The sequence below is a fragment of the Esox lucius genome, chromosome 23, assembly GCF_011004845.1.
Source record: "Esox lucius isolate fEsoLuc1 chromosome 23, fEsoLuc1.pri, whole genome shotgun sequence".
NCBI classification, from domain to species: Eukaryota; Metazoa; Chordata; class Actinopteri; order Esociformes; family Esocidae; genus Esox; species Esox lucius.
In genome coordinates this window covers 14,166,555-14,184,970 of record NC_047591.1, presented here as the reverse complement: position 1 = coordinate 14,184,970, position 18,416 = coordinate 14,166,555, and the positions used below count along the sequence as shown (strand labels likewise).

The following is an 18,416-nucleotide window of genomic DNA, read 5'->3' as shown; positions in this document are numbered from 1 at the left end:
ACCAAGTAAGCTACACTTGTCTAAAACATAACCATGGCAACGCACAGAGCCACAGTCACTGGAATTTCCTAGATTACTCAACCTAACAGCAAAATTATGTTAAAAGGCAGGGACTATGAGGAGATAAATATACACACACACACATTGTTCTTACCCCAGGAAAGGTAGCTACTGTGGATCTATTTGTTGATAGAGAGGTATCTACAGGTATCTTAATAACTCTAACCAACAATTGTTTTGAAATGTTACAGTCTTTCCTCCTAAGGACCATTCTATTGATTACATTTCATGACAATCAAAATAATCATGTTATTTTACATTTTCTGAGGAAACAACCCATCTGTATAATGATTTAAGAACCCAGCAACTAAACCTTCCTGCATGCTCCATTGAAGTGTTGATCAATTATCAAAATGCTAGTTTTTTGTTTAATAAGCTCTGATGACCGCCTATTAAGGTATAATGTTTTGAGACAAGGTATTCTTATGATGCTAGAAATGCAAGTCTGTGTGGCACATGTGTATTTTCAGCATGTACAAGGCTGATATAGAGAAACTAATAATTCTGTTTGGTCTTTCCCCCCTTTAGCAAATCATTCTGCACACATAATAATGACTTCTATCTTCAAGTGCACATTTAGGCTTTAAGATGAGTTAACCCTTTGGCAGTTTATTTGAATTAGGAGACTAGCAATATGTGTGAAGTAGCACTGCTTCAACTACTTCCCTTTGAAAGCAATAACAGACCTGTCCAGGTAGAAACATCCCACTGGGCACAAACAGGTTGAATCAACATTGTTTCAATGTAATTTGTCAACATATTGTGGCAAGGAATCTATTTATAAAATACATTGCATTGGCAAAAACTCCTGTAGTTAAATGTAGCTTAATAAATCACAATGTGTAATCACTCTGTAAAGAAATAGGTGTTGCATTTAAAGAGTACCACATCCTCAGTCCACACAAGCATGCTTTTTGAGAGTTTATAATCCACCACACAAAGCCAAAACTACACTGCATGCTTACCAAAATGTTCCTAAAAATTTTTTAAATTAAACACAAATCTTAAATCAATGGCAGCACAAAATCTTTTCTTTGGCCATATTCTACAACACCTTAACAATGCTTGGAAAATGAGGAAAAGCATAATGCAAATATTAGACAGTCCAGGTATGCGAAGATGTTTGGGCCTGATTCTTACCTATTTTATGAGTTGTTATTTATGAAGATCAGCTGGGCCAGCAAAGGTGAAAGACACCCTGATTAACAAGAGAACCAGCACAGGTGAAACACGTTTTCTAACAATGTGACTCCAGTCAGTGCATCCCCTAATCAGGTCACCTGAATCAACGCACAATGTCAAAATCACACAAAAACAATGGCTGTAACATAGAGGACCACCTGTGCTGTTTGAAACCTTGATATTCAGTATGTGAATTCTAGGTCTGTGCTTGTTTAATTAAAAAATGCAGCAAAATACTCTTCAACTAACCTGTTCTTGGTGATATGGTCTTCATTCTTGATTCGTGGTAACAAGCATTTTCTGTAATGTCCATGTCCCGTTGCAGGCACATCTAAAACACAATAGAAAAACAGAACTCAAATATTTGAAATCCATGTTTTAATTGAGTGAGAAATGCCTCTTGCATGTAGAAAGGCTGAGAATCTAAGTTCTAGTGACTTTTTCCTACACCAAAAAACCCTTTCCACCTCCAAAAATATATTGGGCAAATCCATAGCTTGATTCCAAACACAGCCATGGTCTTGTTTGACTTTTTTTATTAAACTAACATAAATAGACAGAAAAAAACAGACTCAGAATTGTAAACCAATGAGTTCTATGTTTTTAAGACAAACAAAACCCAAAAAAAGTCAGTGCAGGAAAGTACCATCACTGGTCCCCCTGTCACAGTGTCATACATGGGAGGTATCAGTGGACATCCTGTACAGCTTTTCTTGGAGAAATAGTCTATATAATATCTAGAATTGCATGAGTGTGTTTGTCTGATTGGTATTTCAGTGCTGGTTTTATCAAAAATGTTGACTGTTGGTGGCAGATTGAAATGTATCATATTAGATGAGATAAACCTTTGCTTGCTGGTGGACACATGTTAAAACACCTGTTAATTGTTTTCAAATGCAGGGAGGTCTTCTAACATAGTTGATAATGTAATAACATTTTAACATTGGTACCAAACACAACAAATGTGATTATTGTCATACTTCTCCAGAGACTGCTTACAGCAGGGTTATTCAACAGTGGTCGCGGAGGGCTGAAACACTTCCAATATTTCCCAGGTCTGAATCAGACACTTATTAGAGAGAAATTATGAAACCAGAAATGTTTCAGCCCTCTAGGATGAGAGATTAATAGCTTGCCTTACAGGGTAAGGACACCAATGTGTTGAACTATCCCTGTGAGTGATATACTGGGTTGTTTTCCACTCAATACACTGCATACCTTCTTCTCAATCTGTATGGAAAAACTGCAATGTGTATTTGTTTCAGAACCAGTCTTTTAATTGCTTCAGAACCAGTCTTTTTGATCTGACATACCAGGTTTATACAAACCCGATTCCAAAAAAGTTGGGACCCTGTACAATTGTGAATAAAAACAGAATGGAATGATGTGGAAGTTTCAAATATCAATATTTTATTCAGAATACAACATAGATGACATATCAAATGTTTAAACTGAGAAAATGTATCACTTTAGGGGGAAGATAAGTTGATTTTAAATTTCATGGCATCAACACTTCTCAAAAAAGTTGGGACAAGGCCATGTTTACCACTGTGTGGCATCCCCTCTTCTTTTTATAACAGACTGCAAACGTCTGGGGACTGAGGAGACAAGTTGCTCAAGTTTATGAATAGGAATGTTGTCCCATTCTTGTCTAATACAGGCTTCTAGTTGCTCAACTGTCTTAGGTCTTCTTTGTCGCACCTTCCTCTTTATGATGCGCCAAATGTTTTCTATGGGTGAAAGATCTGGACTGCAGGCTGGCCATTTCAGTACCCAGATCCTTCTGCTATGCAGCCATGACATTGTAATTGATGCAGTATGTGGTCTGGCATTGTCATGTTGGAAAATGCAAGGTCTTCCCTGAAAGAGACGATGTCTGGATGTGAGCATATGTTGTTCTAAAACAGGGGTGTCAAACCAGTTCCATGGAGGGCCATGTGTCTGCAGGTTTTTGGGTTTTCCTTTAAATTGGTTTCCAGTTCAGACCTAAACAACCAGGTGAGGGTTGAAATTAACCAATTAGTGACCTAATTAATCAATCAAGTACAAGGTGAGAGCGAAAACCTGCAGACACTCGGCCCTCCACGGAACCAGTTTGACACCTCTGTTCTAGAACATGGATATAACTGTCAGCATTGATGGTGCCGTTCCAGATGTGTAGGCTGCCCATGCCACACACACTCATGCAACCCCATACCATCAGAGATGCAGGCTTCTGAACTGAGCGCTGATAACAACTTGGGTTGTCCTTGTCCTCTTTAGTCCGGATGACATGGCGTCCCAGTTTTCCAAAATTAATTTGTCTGACCACAGAACACTTTTCCACAGTCCATTTTAAATTATCCTTGGCCCAGAGAAAACGCCTGCACTTCTGGATCCTGTTTAGATACGAGAGTTTTAACCGGCAACGGCGAATGGCACGGTGGATTGTGTTCACCGACAATGTTTTCTGGAAGTATTCCTGAGCCCATGTTGTGATTTCCATTACAGTATTATTCCTATATGTGATGCAGTGCCGTCTGAGGGCGCGAAGATCATAGGCATCCAGTAAGGAATGACATATCTTTGCCGGCTTATAGGGACAGACGTCTCAAATGCCCTCACTGTTGAACAGACAAGTGTGCCTTGCTTTGTGATATTTTGCCAGCGGCTGTAGACCATGCAGTTAGCAAGGTGGTACTTGCTCTCACTAAACTGCTTGATGCATTTGTTTTGTCCCAGGCCATTTAAGCATTTTAAAGATCAAATATGCTTTTTATGCGATGGCAAGTAAATTTACAAAAAGTAATTGTTCTATTTTTAATGTACATAGGCTGGGCCTAGGCTGTATACAGAAAAAAATCTCCATAAGAATCCCGAGGGATGATTGGTGTGAAGTCAGGAAGTCATTTCACAGCATTAATGTTCAGGTATTTAAACATTAAATTCATACAGGAAGCCCGACAACCTAGGTGCTTTGTGGAGTAGATCTTAAATTATTGACAGAGAGTAATGGGTCAATTTCAGAGATTAAGCCCATGTGTAGGCCATAATTTAGTTATCTTAATTGTTTTCACATATTTAAATAGACTATTTTACTTGTCTATACATCTCAATCATACAACAAATAAAAGGTGACTGCATAACACAAACACACCATGCTGAGAGGAAATGAGATCTCAGAGGACATCAGGAAGAGGGTAGTGAAAGCAAATCAGTCTGGGGATGGCTATACAACAATCTCAAAAATATTTGAGCTCCAGCTCAGCCTAGAAGTGGAAACCTTTCCAAAATATCCCCAAGAGCCACAAGAAAAATAATAAATCAAATGCAAATGCTTCAACAATAAGAAGAACACTGAATCAAAATGGCATTCATGGGAGGGTTGCTACAGTAGGAAGATGCCTTTGCTTTCAAAAAGAACCAAACTGCCCATCTTAACTTTACCAGAGTCATCTTGAAAAAAAAAAAAAATCTGGAAGTTCATTCTTGGGACCGATGAATCCAAATCCAAACTGCTATGTCTGCCTACAACGTAAAGAACCTTCCCACCAGTCAAGCATGCTGGTGGGAATGTCATGATCTGGGTCTGCTTTCCCTCCTGTGGACCCGGTCAACTGCACATCATCAAGGGAACCATGAATTCTGAAGAAAACCAGGATATTCTTGAACAGAACGTCAGGCAATCAGTCAATCAGGAATTAAAGCAGGGCCAAAAATGGGTCTTACAACATTCAAGCAAATTTACCAAAGAATGGCGCAGGAGAACAAGGATTTGTCTTTTGGATTGGTCAAAACAGTTACATTTTCAGTTTATTTACATTCTTTGATTGGTTTCACCTGTGTCTAGTTTAGTCTTAACCTGTATCTCAATTGCCCCTCATTATGTCCCTATTTAAGTTCCTCCTGCCCCAGTGTTTCTTGGCAGTCATTGTTTCGTGTGACGTTCCTGTCTGAGTCCTTGTTTATTCAAGTCGGTTTATTAAAATAACCTTTTGTTTGAACACCTCTGTGCCTGTGTCCTGCAACCTCCTCCTGAAGAACGTTACACTGCTAAACAGAAAGATGACATTGTTTTTCCATAGAAAATTGGTTGTGCTTTCAGATGACTGAAAGAGTAGTGATAACACATTAAGAATTCAACCAACTTTTTGGTTTTCTTTTTGATCTAGTGAATATAATAAACTCATTGAGTCACATCTTATATACATTTTGTCAAATTGTCAATGTCAAAACAAAGAAGTGTGATTAGTATTTGTTTCTGGCATTTGGTACTATGGATTTCTTTATAATATTAAGTAAGATTTTGTTGTCAAGTCCTGGCAAGTCAGCCCTGTGTGATCTCACAGGTTTGGAGAATGGACACCTGTTTGTAGTTATTTCCCTTACCTGTGTTATTGATTTACCGTTCTCCATTCTCCTGCCTGTATCCTATCTCTTTCCTCCAGTCGTGACAATTGTCTTGGTGTGCTTAAATAGTTGTTGCTTATATCGAAAGTTCTAAGAATAACTGAGGAAAAGCAAATGTTTGGTTAATAATCATCAATGTACCATTTTGCGGTTAAAATAATAATTACTTTTTTTTCCTGTTGGCCTAATTTGAAACAGACATTCAGCTCTCAGGGGCACAAAAATGTACACCATATGGCTTGAATACGGGGCCCTATTGTTCTCGCATATGTGGGCGCATCCTAGTTAATTTAACTTTTTTGTCTGCATATGGCACCGTAGGGACTGTGACTCAAATGGGAATGGTAACTAAATCATGAATGGACTGTGTGCCCCAAGAAATTCAGAGTCCCTTACCCACCCATATTCACCACCAGGGGCATCTTACAAGTCTTGCGTTCTGCAAAAACGTTGGATGTCAGACAGAAAAACAAATAAGGACAATGGACTGAGCATAAAATGAGGAGACTCAGCATTAATAAATTATTAAAAAGTACACAAAAAAATAAGTAAGTTGCAAGAATTGTCCAACTGAGGGTTGTGTGTGTATGTGGGGAGGGGTTATAGATTTGTCCAGTTGGGGGTTGTGTGTGTATGTGGGGAGGGGTTATAGATTTTTCCAGTTGAGGGTTGTGTGTATGTGGGGAGGGGTTATAGATTTGTCCAGTTGAGGGTTGTGTGTATATGTGGGGAGGGGTTATAGATTTGTCCAGTTGAGGGTTGTGTGTATGTGGGGAGAGGTTATAGATTTGTCCAGTTGAGGGTTGTTTGTGCATGTGGGGAGCGGGCTATATTCAGTTTGGATCTGGGGGCATGTTCATGAGGCCTACTGCTGTAGGAAAGAAACTGTTTTTGTGGCAAGAGGTTTTGGTCCTGATAGACCTCAACCTTCTGAGGTGAGAGTTCTGAAAACTCAATATCCAGGGTAAGAGGGATCTGCCCCAATCTTTGCCACTCGACTCTGCATCGTGGAGGTGCGTAGGTCTTGCAGAGACGGCAGATTGCAGCCAATTACCCTGCCTGTAGAACAGATGATGCACTGCAGCCTGCCCTTGTCCTTGGCAGTGGCTGCAGCGTACCAGACATTGATGGAGGAGGTCAAGATGAATGCAACAATGGCAGTGTAGAAGTGCACCATCATGGTCTTTGGCAGGTTGAACGTTTTCAGGAAGTACATCCTCTGCAGAGCTTTCTTTATAAGAAATGTGATGTTCAGCTTGAGATCCTGGGCGATGGTGGTGTCCAGAAAACAAAATGACTCTACAGAGTTGACTGGGGAGCCACCCAGGGTGATGGGGGGAGGGCAGCTGGGTTCTTCCTGAAGTCCACCATCATCTCCACTGTCTTTAGGGTGTTGAGCTCCAAGTTGTTTTGACTGCACCAGGACACCAAATGGTCAATCTCCCACCTGCAGGTGCACTCAATCTCAATCAGAAATAAGTCAGATGAGGTTGGTGTCATCCGCAAAAACTTCAGGAGCTTGACAGAGAGGTCACTTGAGGTGCAGCTGTTGGTGTACAGGGAGAAGAGTAGGGGGGGACAGAACGCAGCCTTGATGGGAGTCCGTGCTAATGGTCAGGGGGTCAGAGAAGAGCTTCCCCAGCTTCACGTGTTGCCTCCTGTGGATCCACCTGCATGTGGACTCGGGCACTCCCAGTCGGGATAGCTTGTCTTGGAGCAAAGCGGGAATAGTAGTGTTGAATGCAGAACTGAAGTCCACAAACAGGATTCTGGTGTGAGTTCCAGGTGAGTCTGGATGATGGAGGATGAAGTGAGCTACACGCTCCTAGTGCTGATGTATTGTATGGACAGTCTGGCCAAATCTTTTCTGTCTTTTCAGTCTTTCCTGTCCCATGGTACTCTTCCGTTAAGTTTTGGTAAGTTTTAGCTCGTTTGGAATGGCCGCTAGACCATTTCACAGCATGTTTGGCTTATCATCAGAAAAGGCAGTGAATGCTAGCATGTTTCAATAAATAGGGTTTCAAATGTTTTTTTCTCACACCAGTGATTATTTGTCTTTGAGCTTAAATGTCCTGCATATTCCCATTCATTGCACAACAATCTTTACACACCAATAACACGTACATTAGTCAAACTTGCACATATTGTAATCAATACATTCTAATATTTGGGTGACCTATGTAGCGGGAAAAACGTACAAATGACATGACTGGGATACACAAAGGCATATATAAATACATGTATTTTCTTTGGATCCCAAACCAGCACATTTCAATTGCTTAATATGATGTTCAAAGTAGCTGTGCTCCAACACTAGCCCTGACCCTATCTCTTAGAAGAGTATTCCAATGTGTCATCTGGCACAATATAATTTAGCTCTACAGCAAATGTGATGTTTCTCTCTGAACATAATCTACATCTAATCACTGCCAAAGTCATATCTTAGGGCGGGTGAAAACCAAGCCAACAATTTGAAAAGGAAACAATATGATTTATTCTGGTGTCAGAAATGACCCCGAAAATAATTCTCATTAACAAATACTGTACAAGAATCTGGTTCTTGTTTATATCCCCGATACCAGGGAGAGAAATGAAGCTTTGCACACAGAAACAATCGGTCATCCATCAGATATTTTTATTTATTTATTTGGTTTATCAGCATGCCCACACAATGACATCAGGCATTAATCAAATTCTGACATGTCACATTCAGGACTTGATGGGTGCCTTTTCTCCTTTCGGTCAGTGTACCTGCTGTGTCTCAGCCTGCCAGTTTAAGCCACCTGAATCTGAGGACCTTGACATTTAGAGAATATTTAAGGACATATAGTCTTGTTACTTTGGTTTTGTTACTAAAGGACATGTGACTGTTTGCTGTTGTTCATCACAGTGAAATTGTGTTAGTCACATGCTTATTCCCAGACTCCATTCACACAATTTTGACAAAACTTGGATTAGTGCTGCTACAGAAATTGCAAGATTGACCCAAGTTAGTTAGCATATATCTTGGTACAATGTTTATCAAGATAGCTACTGTAGCTTAGTGGCTAAGTACAACTCTAAAAACTTTGAATGTAAAACATAAAGAAAAACTGAATGCAATGATGTGCAATTCATTTAAACACTATATTCAGTTGAAAATAGTACAAAGATAACATATCAAAAGTTAAAGCTGAGAGATGTTATTGTTTCTTGAAAAATATATGCCCACTTTGAATTTGCTGCCAGCAACACGCTTCAAAAAAGCTGGGACGGGGCGACAAAAGACTGGAAATGTTGTGTAAAGCTTTTGAGCAGCTGAAATCCTATATTAAGCAAGAATGGAAATACTTTTCACTTTTAAAACCACAGCAATTGGTCTCCTCAGTTCCCAAACACTTACAGTGTTGTTAAAAGAACAGGTGATGCAACACAGTGGTAAACATGCCCTTGTCCCAACCTTTTTTAAATGTGTAGCTGGCATCAAATTCAAAATGTGCATGTATTTTCCCAAATAAACCTTCTCAGTTTCAACATTTAGTATGTTGTCTTTGTACTATTTTCAATTAAATTAAATTATAAATGATTTGCACATCCTTGCATTATTATTTTTTTTTGCATTTTATGCAGCGTCCCGACTTTTTTGGAAACGGGGTTGTACTTTCCAGTTGAAAGGTTAGGTCCAGTAGTTATCGTAATCTTTGCCAACATAATATTTTCAAGAGCAACTAATGTTAAGGAACGTGCTGACTAAATAAATAAGTGTAACAATATTACATTATTTTTGTTTTTGTTGTGGTATTATTGCGAAGTTATAACACTGCAATAATGTCAATTTCTTTCTTGGTTTTCAGAGGCTTTGCTGGCTTTGAAGTCCAACTGGTTTAGTTAAAGAGCCCTACCTTAAAGGAATTTTTCTTTGTAAGTTATTTTTTTAGTTCTATTCATTTTTTATGTTTGTGGCTGACTCTTTTCTCTGTTTTTTCAGTAGCGTAAACTGTGTCTGTCCTTGGTCAGTTTAGTCTTTATGGGACCCTTTAATGGTCGCGTACAGTTTAATGCTGATGGCTAGAATTGGCAGTGCACGAGTCTGACTGTTTGTTGGTGAGCAATGCAGGCAAGTAAAGAGGATCTAGCTTAGATAGGTATTTGGGCTTCTTTAAATACTGGAGGAACTGAATAATGTAAAATGGAAAGATCTCTGGGAATGCAAGACAGGGAGCCAGCTGTGACCTCTATCCCCCCCCCCTCTCTCTCCCTCTCTCCCTCACAATATCTCTTTCTCTTTTAAAGCAGTCACACAGTCCCGCAGCCCCAGAGTCTGGATGTTCTCTCTCTCTCTCCAAAAGCAGTAATGCTGTCCCACAGCGCCCGAGAGTGGATGTTCTGGATGCCCCATTTGTTTAATTGAATGTCCCTCCATTATTAAGCGGCAGAGACTGGGTGAATTCCTCCTAGTGCAGGAAAGCTGTAGAAGCTGCCATCTACTGGGGTTCACCTTGTATTTTTCCATAATCTCCCCCAATGTGGGAGTCACAGTCGCCTTACGCTGAGGAGTCACACAGTCGCCTTACGAGAAGTGCCTCAAAAAACCTCCTGGCTGTGAGCGAACTGTCTTCCAGCATTGGCTTTGCCATCTCTAAGTGGGGAACTCACCCAGAAAATTACATTTGAGTCACACAATGACTAGCTGCCACGTGGACATTGTAGTGTGTGTGTGACTATTTTACATTCCTTCACTGGCTAGGAAGTAAAGCTAAATGCTTGCAATGGAAGACTGTACGCACACATATGGTGTTGAAAACTGGAAAACAATATTTGGTCTGGTCCGTCAGTCATGCCGTCGTAATGACAAAAGTGGTGATGAATGATAATGACCTACGCAGTAATGTGAGGCCTTATCGTGTTCCTCATCCTAATGCTCCAGCAAACACACTTGCGTTGGAGTCCCTTTATGGGTCCACACTCCGGTCTCAGAAGACAAACAGCGTGGATAGATAATTCAATACCTTTTCTCATTACTGTACAGCTTGGGGCCTATTTCGATTGACGCAAGGCTAATGTCTTTCCATGGTGGGTTTTATGCTTCGTTTCTGCACTAAACTTGAATAAAGAATAGCTGGAGGAAGTGATATTTTGCATGGAACACAGGCATAGGCTCTTTGGGTGCAGTCGATGGGTGTTGTTAGTAGGTTAACCCAAGGATCCACAAATAAAGACAGTCTGCCGGTGAAACCATGGTCAATACTATCCTTGCGGTTTAATATATATGTTTCAAGTTGAGGCTTTTATTTGAAACATTTATTACATTTGTAATCGTGAGTCATTATAAACCAATAGCATTCGGATATGTGGATATTGAATGCAACAGCACTGCTGATTCGTTCCTGCTGTTAACGTAATAACGTTTTCCAAAACAGTTACACATCCACGTACATCCTGCGACGACGCAATGAGACTTTGACCATTACTGTAAGATCCGCAAAAAAGGTTATTCAGTCAATTGTCTTTCATTTCTTTTCACAGTTGTCCCCCAGTGTGAGTGATGAAGACGAAGATGTTAATGATAAAATAGTCTCTTAAGTTTTGTTTGCACGCTACAGTATTCTTTCATGTAAAGACAGGGATGTCCTTGGTACAGGCAATAAGATGAATAAAAAAACTGTAGTTGAGGTTTTTGCCAAACATGACCTTTACATTGCAATTGTACATTTTTAACGTTGGAATCGCCCAGATACAACGTTTGTAAAGGTCCTGACCTAGGATATTTGCCAGTGCTGTGGCACATTGTAAACCAAGCTGGTGTCTGACTGGATACCTCAGCTGTCGCTGGTACGACCCAAGACGATCTCATCTGATCTAGCATGTATCACTGTTTCCGCAGCAACTTCTCATTACCGATGCACTGACGATGTAATAACCTTTTACATTAATGCAAGTGGGAGTTTTTTAAGTGCCACTGCTGGGCTGCCTGGCTATTTATATGCCCTTGTGGAACCCTACCTAGTGTGTTGGGGGCTGGCCAATCATAGCTTTACCACCTCACTGTACTGTGGGAAGGCCAAATCCATAGGACATGCATAATTCACTAAGTGTATCAGCACACTGGAAATGGATGGATCACCTTAAATGGAATAGATGGCATCTTTTGGTTGGTCACACACTGAGTAAATAGGAACTCCCTTGAATTGTATACCTTTATTACAGTCCAATAGGTGTAGGAAACATTAGTTTGTGTGATAATGTGTATGTATATGTCCTCCCGGACATGTACAAAGTCTGCCTGGTCATGTTGCTGATCACCTCTAAGAATTAGGGTCACATATAGTCATATGTGACCCTAATTGTTGCCAGGGCACATCCTGTGACTGTTGTTTACTGTAGGAAGAGGGTCAGATTAAACAACAAAGACAATAGAGACAAAAGAAGAACAACCATTTTGGATATTAATTAACCAACAGATTAATATATTTACCTTTTGCACACACTTAAAAGGAAGTAAATGACCCAAGCAGGGTTAGCCACTAATTGAACAGGTGGAACTCCACATTGCCACACACATGCTTGTTGTTTTAATAACGTCAGAGTCAATCTTGGGTCAACATGTATTAAATGAATAAGAAATAATATTACATTTACCCCAACCCTAACCATAACATTATAACCCCAACACCCTAGTCCTAACACTTAACCTTGACTTCTAACCAAATCCTAAACCTAATTCCTAAAACTAGTTCTAACCCTAAAACTAATTATAACCACAACCCTCAGCCTAAAATAACCATATTTTAAAAGGACCAGCCAAATGTACCCACGTCTCCATATTTGCCATGGGTTACTAACCCATGGCAGGGTAAGTCACCCTGGATGAGAGTCTGCTAAATTACTAAAATGTGAAAATGTTCCTAGACTTCTAGTCTTTACAAAAATAGTATACACACACACGTATACACACACAAAAACGTGTGTGCTAGTGAAGGTCACCTTCAGTAACAAACACACAGGCTTTACTGGACAAAACCGATCATCTAAAAGGAAAGAGACTTGATAAGGATTACTTTGTTTTATAGAAGTAACAGTGTTATATTGATTTCCATTTTTTCATGGCAGGGGTCTCTGTGAAGAACTCTGATATTGCAATTGGAAGTCAGAAAGGTTATGGAAACAAGTCCAAATGCTTTGTAGCCTGGAGTAAAAATGTACACTCAGGAAATTGCTACCATTCTGTTCTCTTCAGTACCCTTACATGCATACATGAATATTATCAAGGCATTATGTGTTACGGCATTCCATTGAAGGCCTATAATAAGAAACATTGTATGTCATCCCAAACTCACTGCAATCACTATTTATTTCCTGGGCTCCATTCATTAAAATGATTTCTTTAGATACAATGCTCCATAAAAAGAACAAGAATAAGAACGGCAGCACACATCTCTTTCTGCCGCCCCCACAGTGCTCAGATGATAGATTACCATGCCATATTTGAGCATGTAGACTGCTGTTGTGACATTTTCTGTATACATACAAGGTTAACAAAAGCCAGGGTTCAATAGAATATGTTCCTGGTACATTACTGCATCTCCTCTATTAAGATGAGAGTGTCAGCATGGATTAAAGCATGTTCTCATGGAAGTTGCAGTTGGAACTGAGGAGTTAAAAAGTGTCTATAAATATAGATATATAACTGGTTGCACAGCTAGAGGACAAAACTGCTCAGTTTTGCCAGAGATACCTCTAGTTATTAAATGTTCACAAATGCATTTAACATTGCTCATAAGATTACGCATATTTTTCCTGCTTGAACTGTTGAAATATTTTCTCACTTTTTCGTGATGCATGATTTCATGTCTTGACGTAAGTTTAAAACCCTGATATTCTGCCCTAATTCACAAATAGTACATTATTCAACCATATCATTACTTCATATTAAATAATTAGCTATCAAGATTTCGAAGCCCTAAATATCCCTTTAAAGAAAGTAGGAATCTACCTTCCATTTAATTGTATTTCATAAACATCCAATATAAGGCCTATATGTAATGTAATAGAAGTGCCATTTCCAAACAGTAGCATTGACCATTTCCAAACAGTAGCATTGACCATTTCCAAACAGTAGCATTGACCATTTCCAAACAGTAGCATACGTTAGTGAAGACTTCAGTGAATAATTTTCAAAGGTTACTGGTAAGTCATTAATACTATAGATATTCAGAAGATTTGCGCTGAACTTGGATACTTCAAGACAGTATTGTAGTTTTTCTACTAGCGATTCAGTGCTTTGGTATAATATTCTACAGGATACCACCTTACAGAGCCGTGGGAACTAGCAAAGCTGCTGCTTCTGCAGCCCCCCTGTTGTCACTTTTATTTTTTACTATCCACTTTTTGTGGGGACAGATGTGGGGACAGGTGTACTGCACTCACAACACAAGGGTGATGCGCCATTGAGATAGCTGTTCAGAATCTGTTATACTGTAGTATGTACCAAATATCAACTGGGGATAGTAAAGAGTGGAGTACTACAGTAGTGTACTACAGTTGACCGTATGCATACTTCCATAACTCCAGTACAACACCTCAAGAGAAGCAAAAAAAACTGTAGTCAACATACACAGTAAGAGGGTGTAAAGCAGGGTAAATGAAACAGAGACAAAGCATGCCCATCATGATCCAGGCAGAAAACTATTTAAAGGTGTTCGGATCTCTTTTCCTTCTACCAGTTTTTTTCTACCTTGAAACAGCCTCACTGTCATTTCTCTAATCCCTCAACTTGTTTTTGCAAGTTCCATTATAATTTTTTTCTAGATATTTATCCAGATCTGCAATAAGAACTGTCCTCATCCATATTCACATTCCAGGCCTCTTACTCAACATTTTGTTCATAACAGATTTCAGTTAGCCAGCTGAGAATGTGCTCAGTCCAGCGATGGATGGCAAGCCTACCCAGCAGAAGGGTGGCCAAGGGAGAGAGGCGTTGGATGCCCTGGGTGACTGAACCAAACCTAGATTTTGCCCCAACAGACTTGGTCCTTCACTGAATAGGCTTAGTAATTTAAGAAAAGTGCATCCCTAAGGACCAGAGCCAAACGACACAGGAATTGACAAACCTGATGCTGTAAGTTGGCAGAGTTGAAGATAATTGCTCTTTCCCACAATTTGCCCTTTATGACACATAATGACCTTTGACACTGGCCTACCCACTTTGTCAACATTTGTTCCCTCCACAGAGCCTGTCTGAGAAAAATCACAAGACCCTACACTTCTGGGCATATTTACTCAGTAATCATGTGTCGCTCTGCCTACCGATATTTGTTATTTCTCACTGACAGCTTGATGTTGGGAGAAGGCAATTTCATCTAATGGATGATCATAGGTGAGGAAAGGCTATGTCACCTGAACACCCAGTATTAAATTATGCAGAGCAAATCCTGTGAAAACTCAGCCTCTCCAACACCAGCCACTGAAAATATATACTCCTCCAGTGCTTGGGCTCAACAGTATGTTAGTAAAGGAGGTACTGAAATCCTCTCACACAGGCTTTGCACAGGCCTCATTTATTTCCATACTGTTCGCTTTTCCCCAGAAATCACTCTGCCTGCCTGTCATTCTATACACTGGTTCGGCAGTATGGAGAAGGTGCAATGCATTTTTTTTGAAATCCCACCAAGAGTGATTTATTGCTTTCAACCCATTCACATTCAGGGAACCATTAAAACTATGTCCCTTTGCTCAACACTTTATTTCTATTGGGTGGCAATAAGGATAAGTTGTCGGGTTGATGGGCCTCCTCAATCTTGTCACTGAGTGCGATCAATGCAACTTTTCCACTGACTGAATGCAACCACCCCTCCTCTGCTTTTCACATGCTGGGTAGGACATTACAATCAATACGGTCTGCTGGGGAAGAAATAGAGCAGGGTAAACAACAGTAAAAAACACCTGGGCTGAACGTATGGTTCACAACACATGATTGTGATGAAAAGACATTGCTGGTAGTTACCGGCAAGCTTCGGACACCGCAGAGGTTTCTAGTCTGCGTGAGAATGTGATGACATTCATTTATTACATCACTGAACACAGCATATTTTCAAGCCCAGTCTTGTGAAGGTTGCATTTTTGCAAAGCCTTTTTATTGTCAGAGCTTTATGTAAAACACATTATCTTTACGCATGGAAATTACAGATAAGTGACCATTTGAAAAGCCCAGCGTATTGCAGAATTCACATAACGCAGCCATAAAGCATTGCTTGGGGGGAGAAAACAAAGAACGACTACACAAACTAATAATATGTTCTGTTAACATGGAACAGAGTGATTATTGGCCAACTACCCTCGGGCCATGGACATTTATTCACATATTAACCATTCGACTTCCTGTCAGAAGGGAGAAACATGTGTGCTTGGCCTTAATGACCACTGTAAGCTTCATGCCTTAAGGACCGAACTGAACATTGAACCACCGCATTGATATGTTTGTCCGTGGTTGGTTGGGTGTCTTCTGCGTCAGCCCTGTCCGCCTTGAGTGTAGCGGCAGGGAATGCTGGCCGAGGTTGTCGGGTTACCCACCGCTAACTGGAGGGGGATTAACAGGTAGCTCTGCCGGCCCGACCACCGCCTCCCTCTCAGGTCGAATCCCCGCCGAGAAGCCGGCGCGCTCTTCGCCGCACTGACCCGACAGTCCTCTGGGAGATGCCCCCCTCTCGCGCGGCACACAAACCACTGCTTCGATGCAGCAGCCCTGCTGACCACGCCACTGTCAAGAGGCAGGCACCGCCACTTCAGCACCGCAGATGAATTCACACAGCCCTCTGTTTTCATCTGAGGTGTGGAAGCGGCATGAAGGAATGTGTGGCTGGCAGGGTGGGCCGATCCTGTGTCCTTCACCAAGTTCAACCTTTTGTCTCCATTCAGGTCTCACCAGGAGATATCAATTGAAGCTTTTATATTTCAGGCACTGTGTAGGAATGTAGCATCTGGAAATATAACCGTTTAAATAGCAGACACTTTTAGAATGCTTTGCTCATCCAGAAAAATACATTCCACCAGAATGACAAGTAAGGCTGGTATACAAATCATGCACTAGGCTAATATATTGCTGTACACATTCAAACCGTTTATCATTATTGGAGCTGCTCTTGAAAAATTGGAGAGCATCCATTCAAGTCACACCAGAAGATACCCGATTTTAAATGCATGTAGTGTAGGAACGTTGAAACTAGGAACAAAAACACTGGAAACAATTCTGACTGTTTATCAATGTTTCTCTTGATATTACATGTTATTCCAAATTAAATCAGCTGTTTTAAAGAATTTCAAGTGAAACCTCATTACAGTTACTACATCTTTGTGATCAGGTTACATAATCCTAATTACTTTCTCACTACCCATCCCTGTCTACAGCTCTGATTAAAGGCCTCTGCTTACAGGGAAGTACATTTCTGTTTGCCATTGGGATTTGCCTTGAGGAGGAGGATAATGACTCACTGGCCATCAAATCTATAAGATCATTCAAAAACGCAATTGAAGCATGCAGACAACACATATCAAGGCAGGCGTACCATGGGTACTTTGAAATAAACATACGTACGATATGTTTATCTGAAATCCATAATGCCACCACAGGGTCTATGCTTCACTGTCAGTTGCAACTGGTACTGTGTAGCCTAGCAAAGGTTCTAGGATTTAAAGTTCCTTCTTTGTTGTAACTCATTGGTTACAATTTTCACGCAGGCCGTACTGTGCCAATTTTCAAGATACCCTAAGGCAGTAACATTTCACACATGAAAATACACAGAGCTAAGATCTATTAGTTCAGATACAGGACGAATGTTAATTACCCATGCTTGAGGATCTGAGCTTTGGCACACAGTTCTCTCTATTTTTAAGAAAAACTACAATATATCAAAGGCAAGATGCAGCCAAACTTTGCACGACAAAGTCCTTCAAATGTAAATATGTGGTATACATCTTTGAAGCTTCTTTTATAAAGTGTGTTTTACATATGTTATACATATTTAGGAGAAAGCTAGGATTTTTTTTAAATTGTAGTTCAGACAAAATGGAACAAATTTCCATAGCATAGGTGTGAAAGACAATTTCAAGTGAGGAGCCATTGGAGTGGTCACACAACACTCTGTTCATCACTATAGATCCTGGGTGTGATTGTTGGATATAGCATTAGCGATACTTATGAAGCTGTGGCCAAAACTAACAGCAGAGCCACCTTGACATGCATACGTTTTAGTTTTGAAGTGTTTATTTTAAGATAGAAAGAGAGTTGATTAGTCAGGTATCTGTTAGATTCAATATTTTCCCGAAGAGTATTCAATTTTACAGTCATTAAAGGTTTTTCCGACTCTGTGTCTGTAGAGCCTCCAAGTAAATGCAGTCTGACTTCAACGTTACAGGCCACATAGGGAAGCCTTGCCCTTTTGAGGCAGTTTTCTCTAGCACCCCCGTATGTTGTGCAGGCAGCCTTGTGTTTAAATGCAAATTCTGTGTCACAGCACATTGCAGAAATGAAGACTTTTGAAAGCTCTTTAGCAGGCTGCATGCTTATTAAACAGTCCTTAAAAAGCCCCTGTTAGGTTCTCCACCGTAAGTGGAAAAGAAATGTCACACCTACTTATGAACTAAATCGCAGGCCGCTAAAGAACATGAGTTTCAGAGAAAAAAGGGAAGAAAAGAAGACATCTAAACAGGGTATTAGATAAGACATAAGCCCTTCGGCTATGGTAATGTTTTGTACACTGTGTCATCCCAGAGCAGGTCGAGATTCAAATGATATCATGTACTGTTTATGG

The 18,416-nt window shown here is 40.3% G+C and overlaps 1 protein-coding gene across 5 annotated transcripts in view; it reads right to left on the bottom strand.

Moving 5' to 3' along the window:
- The window catches only part of chrm2a (cholinergic receptor, muscarinic 2a), a 90,552-nt gene that overhangs the window by 43,505 nt on the left and 28,631 nt on the right, over positions 1 to 18,416 (bottom strand). For 3 of the 5 annotated variants that reach the window (XM_020042776.2, XM_010892591.3, XM_010892595.3), the window contains one exon: positions 1,492 to 1,573. Coding sequence is in view for 1 of the 5 variants with exons in the window: in XM_010892591.3 (XP_010890893.1) it covers positions 1,492 to 1,573 (82 nt within the window). In the remaining 4 variants the exon portion in view is untranslated. Of the gene's footprint in view, positions 1 to 1,200; positions 1,259 to 1,491; positions 1,574 to 16,179; positions 16,367 to 18,416 lie in introns of all 5 variants that reach the window. The other 2 variants (XM_020042775.2, XM_010892592.3) reach the window with 2 other exon arrangements.